This window comes from Primulina tabacum, chromosome 16 (assembly GCF_025594145.1).
Source record: "Primulina tabacum isolate GXHZ01 chromosome 16, ASM2559414v2, whole genome shotgun sequence".
In the NCBI taxonomy this organism is placed as follows: Eukaryota; Viridiplantae; Streptophyta; class Magnoliopsida; order Lamiales; family Gesneriaceae; genus Primulina; species Primulina tabacum.
The window spans coordinates 8,561,911-8,578,979 of record NC_134565.1 but is presented as its reverse complement, the minus strand read 5'-3'; the positions used below and the strand labels follow the sequence as shown (position 1 = coordinate 8,578,979).

The 17,069-nt window shown below is 32.7% G+C and overlaps 2 protein-coding genes across 5 annotated transcripts; both read left to right on the top strand.

The window, feature by feature from the left end:
- The first annotated feature begins 13,393 nt into the window (after nt 1-13,393).
- Nucleotides 13,394-15,215, top strand: LOC142529861 (uncharacterized). 4 transcript variants are annotated; one of them, XM_075635540.1, is made up of 7 exons: nt 13,394-13,459; nt 13,665-13,767; nt 13,891-14,031; nt 14,134-14,301; nt 14,507-14,601; nt 14,948-15,004; nt 15,083-15,215. In XM_075635540.1, exons 1-6 carry the CDS (start codon nt 13,455-13,457, stop codon nt 14,955-14,957), a joined length of 522 nt encoding a protein of 173 aa, XP_075491655.1. In that variant the 5' UTR covers nt 13,394-13,454; the 3' UTR covers nt 14,958-15,004; nt 15,083-15,215. The 4 variants fall into 4 exon arrangements, with proteins under 4 accessions (XP_075491655.1, XP_075491653.1, XP_075491654.1 ...); XM_075635538.1 differs by having other exon boundaries at nt 14,931-15,004; XM_075635539.1 differs by having other exon boundaries at nt 14,948-15,215.
- A 522-nt stretch (nt 15,216-15,737) lies between these two features.
- Nucleotides 15,738-16,445, top strand: LOC142528330 (secreted RxLR effector protein 161-like). Its single transcript, XM_075633374.1, has one exon. It carries the CDS (start codon nt 15,738-15,740, stop codon nt 16,443-16,445), a length of 708 nt encoding a protein of 235 aa, XP_075489489.1.
- Nucleotides 16,446-17,069: the final 624 nt, after the last annotated feature.

The window sequence follows — 17,069 nt, the reverse complement described above, 5'->3', positions numbered from 1 at the left end:
GAAATTTCTGCATTTTAAAACGAGTAGACGTTTCACAAACAATCAGGGAAAGAGGATTAAAAAACTCAAAATTATCCTATAGAAACCTTGTTATTATTCCAATGAAGCTCCACTTTGTCTTTTTAGTTTAAGTATCACGATCATTCACATTAATATCATGCATGACAAAATCTCTCAGTGGCAAATATAATTTAAAACTTTTTTGTCTTTATGCAGCAGCAATTTGAGCAAATGATCTGTTGGGAATATCGGATGCAGTAGTAAGTGCAAAAGTATGATATAAATATAGTTCCTTAATTAGTTTTCAGATTTCTGCCTTAAGGATGTTGAGAAATGATTGAAATGGCAGCAGGTTTGCAGGGTGCCTGTTTGGTACTGGAATGACATCTGGTACTATTCTCTGCCGCACCACCGCCTTCGTTGTTCTAGAGGCTGTGGGGAGCCCCCTCCGGGCTATACGGGGATACCATTTCTTGGAGACATGCTGGCATTTCTTTGGTACTTCAAAATTGTTCATAGGCCCGATGTTTACATTACTTCTAAGCTGCGCAAGGACTTTTTAGATATGTTTCGTGCTTTAAAAGTGGTGACAGAAGCTATCACAATGCTTAAAATCTCTTTGTTAGCAATTGTACTTAAATGTAGTCGATGTTAAACGCTTAGGTATGGAGATGGTGGACTCTATAGGACGCATCTCTTTGGATCACCATCCGTCATAGTTTGCACCCCATCCGCCAATAAATTTGTATTGCAAGCATATTATAAATTCATGGTGGAGTGGCCGACCCCGGAAATTGTAGGGGTCACCTCACTGGTATCAGTACAAGGAGATTCACATGCTAGAGTTCGAAGCTCTTAGAATGGCCAACATTGTGCATTTATATTCAAAACTGCTAGGAACGATGTCGCTACAGTTCGATAGAGTGTTGGAGTATCATTTTCTCATACTCAAGGCGCAGTAAAAGTTTAAGAAAGTTTAAAAATTTTAGTTTCGATATCTGAAATTTTTCTTGGACGTCGTATGAATTAAAACATCCATAGGGTGTATTTAGAATTGTTATCTTTGCGTATTTAACGCTGGCTCCAAACTATTCTGAACCTAAAAGAACCCGATCATCTAATATGAATTAAAGAACACAAAAATTTTTGTGAGACGGTCTCACGGATCAATTTCGTGGGTCGAGTCTCATGTTTGAATTATCCATGAAAAAGTATTATTTTTTATGCTAAGAGTATTACTTTTTATTGTGAATATCAGTTGGATTGACCCGTCTCACAGATAAAAATTCGTGAGACCGTCTCACAAGAGACCTACTCTCTAAAGAATAACTTCTTTTATAATGATATGAAATCAACTAAATCAGTTGATGCATGCGAAGACTAATTAAAATGATAGATAAAATCTAAATCATCCCTACCATATATCCATTTGAGATCAAATTAGACCAACAAAAGGAAAAATGAATCCTCTCAAAAATTCAAAATTATATTAATTATTTAACATTTGTTCATTTCGGTTTTTTCAATTTTTTTTAAAAATAATGTACAAACAAATCGGTTAAACCTATATTTTGTAAAGTCAAAAAAAGTCCAATTTCCCAAAAATAAGAACTGTAGGAAATTGTGAGGAGATATAAGACTAAGATTGAATTTTGAATTTGGCTTTTTATTTTTAGGAAATTTGATTTTTACAAAATGTAGGTATAATAGATTCGATCGTCATTAATTTTTTAAAAAAATTTGGAACAAGTCAAATTTTATATCCATAATAAAAAAAATGAGAAAATCAATTATTTCTTTAATGTGATTTGTCTTTATTTTCAAATCTTAAAATCTTATAATATTCAACAATAAATAAATATTAATAACCATATAAAATAACGTCTCATTAAATAACAATATGTTAAAAGAAAACAAAATATGGATATATACTCAGATTCACGTGGTTATGCCATGATTTAAGAATTTATTAGAATAATTATACATGCTGATACATGATATCGTAAAACATAATATAAGCATATTAGTTAACATAAAAATAATATGCAATTGAAAATCGGTGACAGTGGATGCGAAATACATGAACGTTTAAAGCTTAACCCACTGTCATAATTGTGCATAGAATATCATAATCGTCGATATTTAATATAGACCATGATATCAATTCATTGGATTTACAATTTATTTTTTTTTCGATTGATGGTGTTATGATCACACTGTCATATTTTTTTTTTCAAACATTGTGGTCTCACTATCAAATAGCTTATGCAGTTCATTATTGAACTTGAAGTCACAATAGATCATAAAATATTGACAAATAATAGATCATGTTTTTTTTGGGATAAATATTACATCTTTAATCACTTTTCTTTAGAAATATAGACAATTTTAGATTTTATATCGATATTTTTTAAGAAATTGTAATAAAATTTTCAATTCATAATATCTTCAAAAAATCATTCAACCAAAATGGCATTAAATTAATATTACTCAAAAATATTGCCAAATCTTGGATCTTATATAAAAATTCTTAATGGATATCAACAAATCTTTGATATTTTGATCAATATTTCTTTATTAATATTGATATATTTTGATATAGATATTATATCTTTCAATAATATTTATAAATCTTGGATCTCATATCATATCACAATCATGAATATCCTTTGATTCTCAATATTTAAAAATTAATCATGAATCTCTTATCATATATTAGATCTTGATCATAAATCTCTCTCAACATAAAATTATGTTTTCCTACTTTAGAGTTATCAACATTACAAAACCATGTTATTTCTCAGGCACAATTTATAATTGTGCGACTTCTATAGCACTAATGAATATATCATAAAATTGAGTATTGACAACATGTTGTGTTATTTCAATAGCATCGATTGAACAAGAATTATTTTCATTCTCAATTGCTTACAGCATTGTAAGGTCCAAAACGTGATAATGTAATCCAACTGCATGCAAATCTAGGAAAAATGAAAAATATCTAATTAAATTATTTTAATTGCATTTATTGGATATGGTAGACATGTTTACATGGTTAAAATATGGTTTTCTACTAAAATGCATAAAACTGTGTTTTAAATGTTATTCGAGACGCGATCGAGAAACGGAGACCGGAGACCATAAAAGGAAAATATTTTTATTGAATGATTATTTTTAATTATTTAATATATGGTATATTTTAAAGGATATTTTCGAAATTGGTGCTTTTTGAGTTGTTTTTACCCGTCGAGTCGTATTTTAAACCGGTAATCGATTTTGACGAAAACAATGACTTTTTGGAGGCTCGGTTAATATTTTCGAAAACTTTCCTAAACAAAATATTTTACCTACTATCTTATGGGCATGATGGGCCTATTATAGCTAGGTTATTGGGCCTAAACCTTTACCATGGTATTTTATACTGAAAATTTAGTTGGAAACCCTAAACAAGACACACACAACTCACGCACCCTTCACCTAGAAACAATAGGACTCTTTCTCCGTCAGCACAAGCACACACACACCAAATTTCAAGGGCTCTCACGTGAGTTTTGAGGGAAAATCGCAGCAAGTTCTCGTCCCTCTCCATCAACGTTCTTCGCATCGCAAGTTGTTTTTCGTCCGTGAAATACACAAAGGCACGTCTTAATCTTCCTTCACTCATAGTTCATATCATAATGTATGTGTTATACATGATTGCATGAAAAACATGATCTCCTCTTATATTTTTTCGTTTTTATTGCTTGTACATGTTAAAACTTTGATTTTCATGCTTTTAAATTCATGCACAAAGGGGCTGCCAAGGTAGGGCTATTAGAAGGGATGAATTTTAGAGGGTCTAGGAGCATAGATAAGGCTGCATATGGGCTGTACGTGAGGGAATAGAGGCTGAACGAAAATTGGGTTCACAAGGCTAGGGCACAGTTTTTGGGAAGAAAATAGAATAGTGGCTATACAGCGGCTGTCCAGGCGAGGGGCAGGGATTGTGAGGATCCTAGCCACGAGCCATGGTGGTCAAAGGACGGCTGGAGGGTCGAGGATGGGTAGGCGCACGACTAGGGGCTCGATCTAGCCTTGCGTGGGTGTGCTTGGATTGCACCATGCACGCCATCGTGCATGGCACATTAGGGCTGGTCCAGCAACGTCCCTAGGGTCCAGCCATGGTCCTAGGATGGTCAGCTAGGGTTTGGTTGGGTCGGCCATGGGATAGGGTCGAAAGGATTGAGGGTTTGTTCAAGTTAGGGTTTTCAAAAATGAGCAGAATTTTCCAGCAAAGTTCTAGGCTTGTTCAAGGGTTTTAATTTGCTTGCTTTGGGTTGCCTAGGGTATGGTTATGTGTGGCGCCCCAAACCTCGTCACGTAATCATACAACATATGACGTCATATGCATAAAAATTTTCTTTTCAACGACATAATAATATAATGCATATACGACAAAATAGTAAAATCATCACATTATCTACATCAGTGTAGCAGAAACAGTATAATAAATACATACATAACTCAAATAAGACAATAAGATATATTGTCTCTATACACTATCAACTACAGGACTGTTTGACTAGACACACCTAGTCCTTAACCTCTATCATATCTTATGATATAGTCCTGTAACCTGTCCAACAGAAACAGCCTCCAAAGGGTGAGCATACACAACAATCATCATCGTAATACATAACAGTTATATTATCAACAACATAAACTATAACCGAAATGATAACAGAAATACCATCTTTTTGTTTTTTCTGAATCGTGCCATCAACAACCTCAACAACATCACACTGCAACAATAACATCGACGATACGTCGCACCCCTACTCCGACGACAGCAATATCTTCGAACGAACAACAACATCGACGATACGTCGCACCCCTACTCTGGCGACAGCAATATCGTCGATCGAACAACAACAACGAGACGTCTCCCAAAAACAACAGTCAACAACATCAACAATGATAAACAACAACAAATATAATATCAAATCATCCATTTCCGGTGATTTACCATCGTTCAACACAATAGTATTCATCAATACTAAACAATAACAACATATGCTCGTACGTCAACACGTACCTGATAATCGAGTATATGTAAAAAGTCTTGCTACTTCTTTGATCATGAGGCTTGTGATGTATCTAAATAATTCAACAACAATATCATATCATTATCACCGTATCAACACAATCATAACAGCCTCAATATATAATATCAAATAGCCCAACAATAATTAATTCAACAAAAATATAAAACTCGATTGTACATCTTCATCGTTCAACAATTAATATTTCTGAAACGTCTACTCGTTTTTAAAACTGCGGAAATATTTTTTTTTTCAAATAAAAGCTCTCATGTTGAAAATAAACATTTAAATGAATCGCATGCATGCAATCCTACTTAAAAGCATCTTTTAAAAATTATCATAAACAATTACCAATAAAATATAACGGAGTAAAAGAAGTGAGTAAAATCCTAACATCTAACAGTAATATTGAACAGTGTATAGAATCCTCATATCCTCCCCAAAACATATAATCGTATATGTGCGGAAAAATCATAGGTCCTCGGATCGTGTCGCCCACCACGTCTGCTGACTCAGAGTCCAGCATCTCCAGACTCCTCGACATCGAACTAACCTGCATCACACACGCCTAGTGAGTCTAAAGACTCAACACACCTGTACCATAAATAACAAATACATATACATAGCACACAGCAGTGAAAAATATAATAATCAACATATCTTTCATGAACTTTGAAAGCTTAACATAAACGTGTCAAAACATCACATCGTTAATCATCATTCATCATTTATCAATCATCCTTCATCCTTCATCCTTCATCATTCATCATAGGTGAAATCAGTTCATTAGAGGTGACTATCGTACATCATCATTTACGATGGATCCATCATACATAGAACCGCGGTACCTAACGGCTGTCGAACATCAGTGACAAGATTGCCCGTCCACTGTGCCTAGGCCTCATCATCAGCATTTACATATACATCTTAAACATTTACATATACTTCGATAGCCACAACTAATTCTCATAATTCAAAACATCATCATTTACATCACTTATAAAAATTATGCACAAATGCAATATTCCTTATATCCAAGCATGCAACGCATATTTTCTTAAAATCTTAAAAATCGTGAATCGATGCATAAACATTTAAAATATCATAAATTTGTGCTCAGGGCGCTGGCAGAACCAAATTCTCACCCCAGGTGCAAAATGATCATTTTGTTCCTGGGAACCCAAAAATTACTGTTTTACCCCTGGACCTCTAAAATTGACCCGAAGCTTTTCGCACTCCTTAAAGTGCCCCAAAACATAATTAGAAGTGTTTCTTAGACGTAAACTCGAGCTCGTTTCAAAATTTTTCGATTCGTTTTAAAACTTGGACCGGGGTCCCGGTTTTAACCCGAATCGACTCGAAACTTAACCAAAATTAATCCCAACTTCTTTCCATACCTAATACCCTTAAATGACAGCCTTAAAATCCTCAAATATGCCCCTCAACTCTCGGCCCTTCCTTAAGAACATGGCTGGAAATTGACATGCCCCCTTCTAGGCCCTAAATTTGCGCCTCCTACCTTAGGCACGCCCCTAGCTCACTACCAGCCAACCCAGCCCTGAACCGACCCCTCCTAGACCTTGACCCCACCCTACTGGACAGGTCTATCACCAGCCACCATCCCCATGCAGCCTCCCCCACGGTCACGATCGCTAGGAACCCAGATTCCCCCAACCGCATCTCCCTCGGCTTCACGGTTACCATCGGCTTCCGGGCTGGTCCAACGACGTTTGAACCATTCAAGGACCTTCCTCAGACCAGCAAAGGTCTATTCCATGGTATGGATCGGCCTTTACACCGCTGGACCCGACCCCAAACGCGCGATCCCCTCAAACCCGATCTTCTATTGCCTCCACGATTCATGACTAGCACCCACCCCCCTAGATCTCGACTCCAGCCTTTAGATCATGACTTACCCGACCAAGAACGGTCCCTAACACCAGCACACGACAGTCCCCCTTGCACAAGTCAGAAAGAACGTGAGTATCATGCATGTTAATAGACAAGTTTCATGAAAACTTAACCGAAAACGTAGCTACGGGGTAGATCGAGTGATGAACATGCATAAACATGAATTTTCAGTGCATATAGGGAGTGAATGATGAGAAATAAGAAATACAAGCGTGCCTTATGATGAAAAATCGCGAGGAGAATGAAGAGGGATGCGCCGGAGAGAATTGAATGGAAGAACAAGAAAAAACCGTGGCCTTCAGCTGGTGATTTCTCTGAAACTGAGGGAATTCTTAAAGGAGAGGGGTGAGTATCGGCTGTGGGGGGTTACGGAAGGTTAAGGAGGTGATTAGGCTTAAATGTGATAGTAAATAAAAAGGTTAATGGGCTCTAACCTTGATAATTAAAGGTTTAAAATAATATTTAAGCCCGATAAGCTTAAAAGTTGGCCCGATAAATTCAAATACACACCCGAAAAATATTTCGTGTTGGAAAGATTTTGAAAATATTAGCCGAACTATCAAAAAGTCCCCGATTCGATAAAATTTGCTTGCTGTTAAAAAATAAAATATTGCGGGTAAAAATACCCAATAAATCACATTTTTGAAAAATACACTTCAAAACACTCTGTATTAAATAATAAAAATTAATCATGTATTTTAGAATAATTTTTCTGAAAATTCTTCAGTCTCCGTTCCTCGTTCGAGCATGAAATGCATCTAGAAACCCTAATGCGTGAACTTTTAAAATTTCATGAAATACATCATATCATGCATGAATTAAGGACGAAATGCATAAAAATAATTAAACGTATAATAAAAATAAAAATCCTAGATTCCATGCATTCAGGTTACGCGAGTTAAATTCCTGGACCTTACAATTTCAATGTATTTAGTTATCAATAAGTACATAAAGTACACCCTAATAAATTAACTTCATATAATAGGTTATTTTACAACATCCGTTAAACAACGAAAACTTTATATCAACATGTAGCCTATACTTCGTAGACTCCAAATATATAATCATAATTATTAACAACTGACAAACAACTCTTCAATCTCAATTCAACGATTCAAATCCCTAATTATAATAAATTAGGAATAATTCAAAATAACACTACTATAATATTCTCTTCTTCGTTAAAATCATACACTACTCAACAATCTTCGATTTCTGTATGATTTAACAATTTATCAGATTTATTCCAAAAATCGACGAATTTCAAACATCACCAAAACTATAAAATTTATACCTCAAATCGAAGACCTCGTGTCAACGATCCCAGAACTGAAGTCGGTTCGTCGATTGAATAAACTGATAACTCGCAAGATCGAAAAGAAAAATCGAAAACCCTATTTGTTATTTCTCTCTCCCCTCTACTGTAAATGTAAATGTCAATGAGTGAATTCTGAATTCATTTACCGACTAAACTTTCAACTTTATCTTTTATTTTAGTTTTTTAATATTATATTAATACAATATAATATATAATATTTAACATTTTTAACATCGGTATATCTATTTAGACCAGTCAAACAATCAAATTTATCAAAATTCAAAACATGAAACTTCTATATCTTTGAGTTTTCTACGTTATATCCAAATTTCAAATTATTTGGACTTCGTGTGACCAAGACGTGTCATATTTCATTCTTCAAAAATCTTTAATTATTTAGTAGTATCACATTACTAAATCAACAAATTGTGATATTTACTTCAGACATTACATTATGTGTTAATAAGTTATGGTTCAAGTTTGGTTAAGTTTCGAGTCGATTCGTGTTAAAACCAAGACGTACGTTTAAGTTCTAAAACGTATTGGATAAATTAGTCGAGGAGCGTAATTTTATGTCTAAGAAATATTTATGGGTATATATTAAGATAATATGTTAAGTTTGGATGGATTTGGATCGTAAGGTTTAGGGATAAATTGGGAAAGTTAGGGTTTCAGGGCAAAATAGTCATTTTACACCTGGAAAATGTTAACGTCCTGGCAATGCCCTGAATGCAGTAATGAATGCTAAAATATTTATTTTGAAAGTTTATGGAATTTTATGATGAAAAACGATAATGCTAAAAGACGTATTGCATGTTTTGTTTAAAAAGAAAACGATATAGATATGCAAGAATTTTTAGAAGTGATGAATATAATGAAAGGTTGAAGGAGATGACTTGATTGCGACTAATACAATGATATGATGATATGTAAGGTCAAGACTCAGTTGACGGATGAGAGTGTCGATGATGTCCCGTCGGTTATACATAGATGAATCCATCGACCCGCAACTGATATGAAAGTCACAATTAACGATCTGACACTACAAGAAAAATTTAAATCAACAACATTCATACGACAACGGTTTTTATTAAAACCGTTGTCTTTTTTCTTTTAACAGCGGTTTTAACAAAAACCGTTGTCGTAGCCTAAAAAATCCCACTTATAGACAATGATTTTTTAAAAACCGTTGTCTTTTATGTGTCTACGACAACGGTTTTTTAAAAACCGTTGTCTATGAGCGTTTTTTTTTTTACAACAACGATTTTTAAAAACTGTTGTCTAAGAGCTTTTTTTTTTTGCTACAACAACGCGGTTTTAACAACCGTTGTCTATGAGCGGTTTTTTTAGGCTACAACAACGGTTTTTAAAAACCGTTGTCTTTTGGATGGTTATTTTGGGCTACAACAACGTTTTTTCAAAAACCTTTTTCTATATAAGATTCTGTCAAGGGTCAAAGACAACGGTAACCGTGTCTTTCGGATAGTTTTTTAACTACGACTACGGTTTTTTAAAACGTTGTCATTTCTTAGTGTTTTATTTGGTTAAAGACAACGGTTTTTGAAAAAACGTTGTCGTAGTTTCTAATTTTTTTTAAAAAATCGGTTAATATTTAGCGACGGTTTTATAAAGCACCGTCGCTAATTTAAATTTAGCGACGGTTTTAAAAAACTCGTCGCTAACTTTAACAACAGTTTTTTTGACCTACGACAACGGTTAAAAACCGTTGTCTTTCGCCTTTTTTCTTGTAGTGTGAATTCAATAAAAAGAGCAAAACGTATACGTATATGGTGAAAGAAAATGTATATGATGAAATGTTTAGAGTTATGCATGTTAATGAAAAGTTATTTTATTAAAAGTATATTTCATTGTTGCTTGTGAATGTATATATATTACTTGTTATCATGGTTAAGGTTTGCTGAGTTTAATTAGCTAGACTGATGAGACACATAACCCAAGGACCTTTGATAGTTTTTCGCATTAAGATTACTTTAAATATTTTATGACTTTATGCTTTTGAGTAGTTTGAGAGATTTAAGAGTTAATGCTTTATTTTAAAAAATGCTAGTTTTAGGTTTGGTTTGATTATTTATGATTTTATGTTTTGAATTACGTGTTTGGATTTTCAAATAATTTGTTGGTAAGTTTATATTAAATGGTGCAAAGTATATATATATATATGTATACATATATATATACACATATATAACGAGTAGTGGACGTTTCAAACATTGTGCTGATAATGTGTTATAAACCATAAAAAAAAATAGAGATGAGTAGATAGAATTCATAATAGAAAAGAGAAAAGAGAAAATTGGTAAATAATTAGGTGCAATTTTTTTTGAACTAAATCACCCTATTTATGAGTAGGTCTCTTGTAAGACGGTGTCACGAATCTTTATCTGTGAAACGGGTCAACCCTACCGATATTCACAATAAAAAGTAATACTTTTTCAAGGATGACTCAAATAAGAGATCCGTCTCACAAAATACGACTTGTGAGACTGAGTTTTTGTCCCTATTTATAAGATAAAAACTACATCATATAAATCTTTACAAATATTATTTTATCATATTTATCTTAATTGATCACAAATCTTTCAATAATAATAATCTACAACAATAATATATTGATAACAGTCTAATCGATTTGATCGTCGTTTTAAAAAAAAAAAAAAAATCGAAAGCCAACATGGAAAGCACTCAAGTGCTGTTGAGATTCTTGATAATATCACGTGAACTTCGTAATATCTTGGCAAATATTCTAAATATAGATATTTCCATATATTTGTTTTAAAAAATAGATTTTATTAATATATCATGTGATGAATGAATTTTCCCGTTTTGTTTTTAGGAAGAAAAATAATATTTATATCAAAGCTCAAAGAATAAAAATTATGCACACCATTTGATTTTCGTAATATCGTGTGATAGCACCGAATTGAGCGAAAAACATAGAACTTTTAAAAATTCAAACGATGTAAGAATCAAATGTGACGGAAAGCCATTAGAATTCAAAAAAAAAAAAAAAAAAAAAAAACCGTAAAACGCATTAAAAAGGTTTGAAACAAAAGATGGGGGAGAGGACATATCCATTGGTGGTATCAAATTATTTGGCCTAATTTTATTTTTGGTCCAAACTAAATGTTTCTCGAATCTTGCTTCTTTGGAGTGCACACGCATAGCGATCTTTTTTTTTGCCTTTTTGTGAAATTAATTATGTTCCCTTTCACTGATTGGATTATTAAGTGCAATATTAAGTGCGATTTTAATTTATTATTATATGCTATTTTTCGAAGAAATTTGTAAAATAAACTTGCTCAACTATTTATTTAAGATATCATTTTCTTAAATAACCAAGGTTTAAAAACAAAATATCTCATGTTCATAATAATATCATTTTAAATTACGTTTATTTTCGGTATGAGATCGTGTAAAAATAATTTATAGAATGATTATTAAAATAATGTTTATGATATAAAGTGTTTATTAATATATAGTGATAAGAATTGTAACTAAATTAAAAAAAAATCACAAATTTGTATTTGAAATGATAGAAGGGAAGGAAATGCAGTGTATATTATGAGTTTTTCAATTTTTTTTCTATTTATACTGAGTACATATTACAAATGTCAACATATATGTTTTGAAAAGAAACAGACTAGAAGAAAATTTATTTTATTCTTTGATAATTCTGAATAAAATATCAAACACACTTTTTTTTCTAAAAAACGCTAATACAAAATTTATCTTATTTTTTGGTGATTTTGAAGCAATATATAAAAACAACGGATGTTAAAAAAAAATTAAGAATGTCTAGGAAGTTCTTTGGAAATTTTGAAGCAATAGGATATTAAAAGTTGATTTTCTTAGTTTTTTTTTCACTTTTTGTCTTATTCTTAAATCAATAGAATATTAAAATTCAAGAACCTTCATCATTATAGTATCGCTACTTGTCTTATTCTTTAAAAAAAATAAAAAAGATGTGAAAGCAATTTACATTCTTCTACTTTTTTTTTTTGCTTTTTCACATATTTTGCAGACAAATGAACAGAAATAACATAAATGATCAAAAATAAATAAATAACAGAAAGTATACATACAATCGTTACTCGGGATAAGCAAATGATATCAGACTGTTTTCTTTTTGTTATGAAAGATATGTAGAAGAAAGCATAATAAAGAAAATAATCTAGAATATAAGAAAAGAGATAATGATAGAGAATAGGAGGGAAGACGCCTAAAAAAAGATATGTCGAGAAGGGAAAATAAATATTTTAGATTAGATTAAATGAATAATTTAGGTTAGAATAATTATGTTCGAGCATGTAAGGGTAATTTTGACTAAATTCATTTATAAATTTTAAATGAAGGTTAGTTTACAAACTAAAACTAAATACCTCTTGTTAAGAATAATATCATTTTAAATTACGTTTATTTTCGGAATGAGATCATGTAAAAATAATTTATAGAATAATTATTAAAATAATGTTTGATATATAGTGATAAGAATTGTAAGTAAATAAAAAAAAAATCACAATTTTGTATTTGAAATATGATAGAAGGGAAGGAAATGAGTGTATATGATGAGTTTTTCAATTTTTTTTTCTATTTATACTGAATATATATTTTTTTATCCTTAATGAAATTAATGAATAAAAATTATGACTAAATTCAATTACAAACAATTGTAATTGTTGTTGTTATTGTTATTATTGCAGATACATAATTTTGAATAAAAATATATAAATAACCATTTAAAAAAAATATATATAAAGAATATGTTACCTAGAAGACATCATTTTTTTTCCAAATTGCTCTTATACAAACATTTTTTTCTCAAATTTGCCACAACCTATTTTCCATATTATCTATCTCAAATTTTACTATGACCCATCACTAATTTCTATCAATTATTATTAAATTAAATATGAAATTAAGTATTTAATAAAATAAAAAAAATCTTATACAAATTATGATTATTATATATACGTAATTTTGAGTAAAAATAAAAAAAATAACCATTTTTAAAAAAAGGTGTATATATATATAAAATAATAGTAATTTATATAAGAAGATTGGACCGAACGAAATCTCTCAAAGCCTCTCGCCGCCGCCTACAGTGTCTCTCTGTACAAGCAAAAATGAGGTACTCACTTGTTTACTTCTCTGTTTTTTTTGGTTCTTGGGAAATTAAAGGATAAAAAGTTTGAAATCCGTTTTCTACACATTGTTTTGGATGATTTTTCGAGTTTGTAAACCGAGGATTAGGATGTTTTTTAGGCTGGGTTTGGATTTCTTTGTTTTATTGTATTGTATTTTCTTCTGATTCGGAGTTAATATAAAACGTTTAGCAAAAAACGGTGGATCCATGATCGCTATGGTTCGAAGTTGTCGCCTGTATTTGCGGACAACTCTGATGAAGAGGACGAGATGTCGTTGGATGATTACCGTAGAGTATGAAATCTGTTCCTTTCGTTTTGGGTCATATAGATTTTACCCAGTAGGAAAAGAATCTCAAAATTGGTGACATTTGACTTATTGGGTGAATGTTTCTTGTTAAAAAATAAATGTTGACAGACATGTGACTTATGTAATGAACCACGGAAACCTGGTAAGCCTAAGCTGTACGGTGGACTAGTCACATTTGTGAACGCGGACAAAATAGTTGATCTGAGATATCTGTCGGAATTAGCTTTGAAATTGTTCATTGACGTCAAGGTTGGACAAGCTATTTAATGCATTTACAGCCCTGGTTTTTTTTTTTTTTTTTTTTTTGGTTCTAAAAAATATTTTGTTCTTCGTTTTTCTGTTTTGTTACAGTCGAACAGTTTCAAGCTCTTGAAGGTTTGCAAGATCAACCATGGTGGTTGTGGATATTACGGGTTGACTTTTAGGGCACAGGAAGATGGAATTAAGCATAGCCTTGTTTTTCGAGGTGTTGTTCATGCGGCGTATGGGAAAAAAGAGGCGTTGTTTTGTGAGATAAAGGTACCATCTTCTTCACTCTGTTTACCTCGTTAGTTTTTATTGTATCTTCTGTGTATTTCAAATGAGGAACAAGTTTGGAATTTTAGAGTAGATTCTAAGAATGTGACTGCCAACACGGAATATGTTTTTATCACCAAAAGGTAAATTTTTCTTGGTCTTTCTTTAATCTAAGAAGTTTAGGAGTTGGTTTATGTTGTTTTCTTAGGATGATGATGATGAAATTACACTTCTGTCCTGTGATGATGATTACGTCAGTTCAGAACGAGCATGTGAAAGTGAAGATTGCCCCCCTCGCAAACGGTATGATATTTCCAGAAAATGTATCCTACGTTTGCACTTGTAAATTTTGTTACGTGCTTTTTTTTTTTATGTTGTTGCTTTAAGATGGTCGTAGGACCTGATAAACCTTATGTTATCTTTTTCCAAATTTTGTTTCGAGGACAGTGTTTGTTGTTGATAGTGCTGCTGGTTCTGCTTTTGTGATTCCTTACCTCAGTAACACAATGTTAGATGTTTCATGAACTTTTCTTTTCTTCTATAAGTTCTCTTTTGTATGTTTTTGTGATCATATGATGTTCTCGATTAGATCTGTTGTATGATTTCATGCATAGAAAGTAATTTTCTTACAGATATTTATTTGTTGCAGCAAAAAATGATCTTTGAGATGTCGCGACAGCTGATTCTGGAGAGAGCTTAATTACTAGTAAGAAACCGCCAGCCTAGTGCAAAATAATTATATTATCTGGAGTTTTATATGTTATAGTTAATGTTATTGCGTTAGGTTTCTAATGTGTTTGGAAGTTTCAAAAGGAATCTGATCCAAATCTATATGTAGTAGATGTTTATGGTGATAGATCCACTTGAATGGTCTATGTATGTGTTTTGTGGACTAAACTAAAATATTAACTTTATTACCTCTTGGCACCACGGTTCAATGAGTATACTTGGTGCGAAAACTACGCTCTACGGTAGAGTTTTGAGTCCTCCGGAGATGATATTTGAGTTAGATTCTTTTGAAAAATTATTGTGAAGGCACATGGGTTTGGAAATTGACGAGTTCCTTCTATTTTTGGTATATGTTCCAAGTTGTTTTAATCATTTACCCAATTTTGTTGATTGATTATTGACCCCCCTGTACTATTGGGTTTCATCACTTGCTGGTGTCAAACTTTTGATGTATCTATATTAGTTTTCGGTGTTGGATAAATATAATGAGATTTTTTTGCTAATTAAATAAAAAATTATTTAAATTTAAAAAATGATGCAACATGGTTAGCTTTGTGGAATTTTCATAACGAATGTCAACTTCACCCGTTTAATAATTTATTTTTATTATTTGTACCATTCTCAGTGTGTATGTGAATGATATTGTGATCACCGGAGATAACTTGGAAGGCATAAAAGAACTCAAAAACACTCTCAGCTCATTGTTTGAAATGAAGGACCTCAGCCAGATGAAGTACTTCCTTGGCATGGAACTGGCTCGATCAAGTAGAGGAATCACAGTTTCACAAAGAAAGTATACTCTGGACCTACTCAAAGAGACAGGTATGACTAATTGTAAGCCGGCTGCAACTCCTATGAATCCCAACATCAAATTACAGGTCAGAACTTTAGAAGAGTCTGTAGACAGGGGGAGATATCAACGTTTAGTTGGGAAGCTAATTTATCTAGCACACACTAGACCAGACATTGGATTCGCAGTTAGCATGGTTAGTCGATTCATGAACAATCCCTCAACTTCTCACATAGAAGCAGTCATAATGATCCTCAGGTACTTAAAGAGCACACCCGGTATTGGTTTATTCTTCAAAAAGTCCCAGATGCGAACAATTGATGTTTATACGGATGCAGACTGGGCTGGTTCAGTGAGTGACAAGAGATCAACTTCGGGGATGTGCACGTTTGTATGGAGGAATTTGGTGACATGGCGGAGTAAGAAGCAAAGTGTCGTAGCACGAAGTAGTGCAGAAGCTGAACTCCGAGCTTTAGCTAGTGGTGTCTGTGAAGGAATTTGGTTAAGAAAACTCCTAGAAGATCTTAAAATTACAATGAATGGTCCGGTACGCTTGCTGTGTGATAACCAGGCATCAATTAGCATATCAAAGGACCCACAGTTCAACATGATCGTACCAAGCACATAGAGATCGACTGTCATTTCTTCTGTGAGATGATTGAATGAAAGGAAATCTCAATGAACTACGTCCCATCAAAAAGCTCCAAGTTGCTGACATTCATACTAAGGCACTTAATCGAGCTAATTTTCAAGAAATGTGTAGCAAGCTTGATTTATTCAACATCTACAATCAACCTTGAGGGGGAGTGTGGATAACCCATTTCTGTTAGCTAGCTTTGTGAAATCTGTTGTAACTTATTTACTAGCCTTCCATGTTTATAGCTCAGTTGTTTAGGTCTGTTGTATCTTCCTTGAATAGTGGTTTAGTTATGTTCTCTAGAATATGTAATTGGTTTTCTCGATGGAATAGAACAATTGTTTTTCTCCAATATCATTTCTTTCTACAAAGTGTTTTCGTAAAAATGTTTTATGTTGCAGTTACAAAGACATTAATAACCTCTGTTTTCTCTTATTCTCTCATAGTGCGATCTTAAGAACATCGATATCTACCTATCTCGAAGATCGATGTTCTGATTTCGAAATCTTTCAGCTTAATTTCTTTGAAAAATGGCTTAATCGGAAGGTGAGAAATCAGCGAAATACATCGTCATGTGCGTTCGCAGCAGTGGTGACGTGTACAGAGATGCAGTGT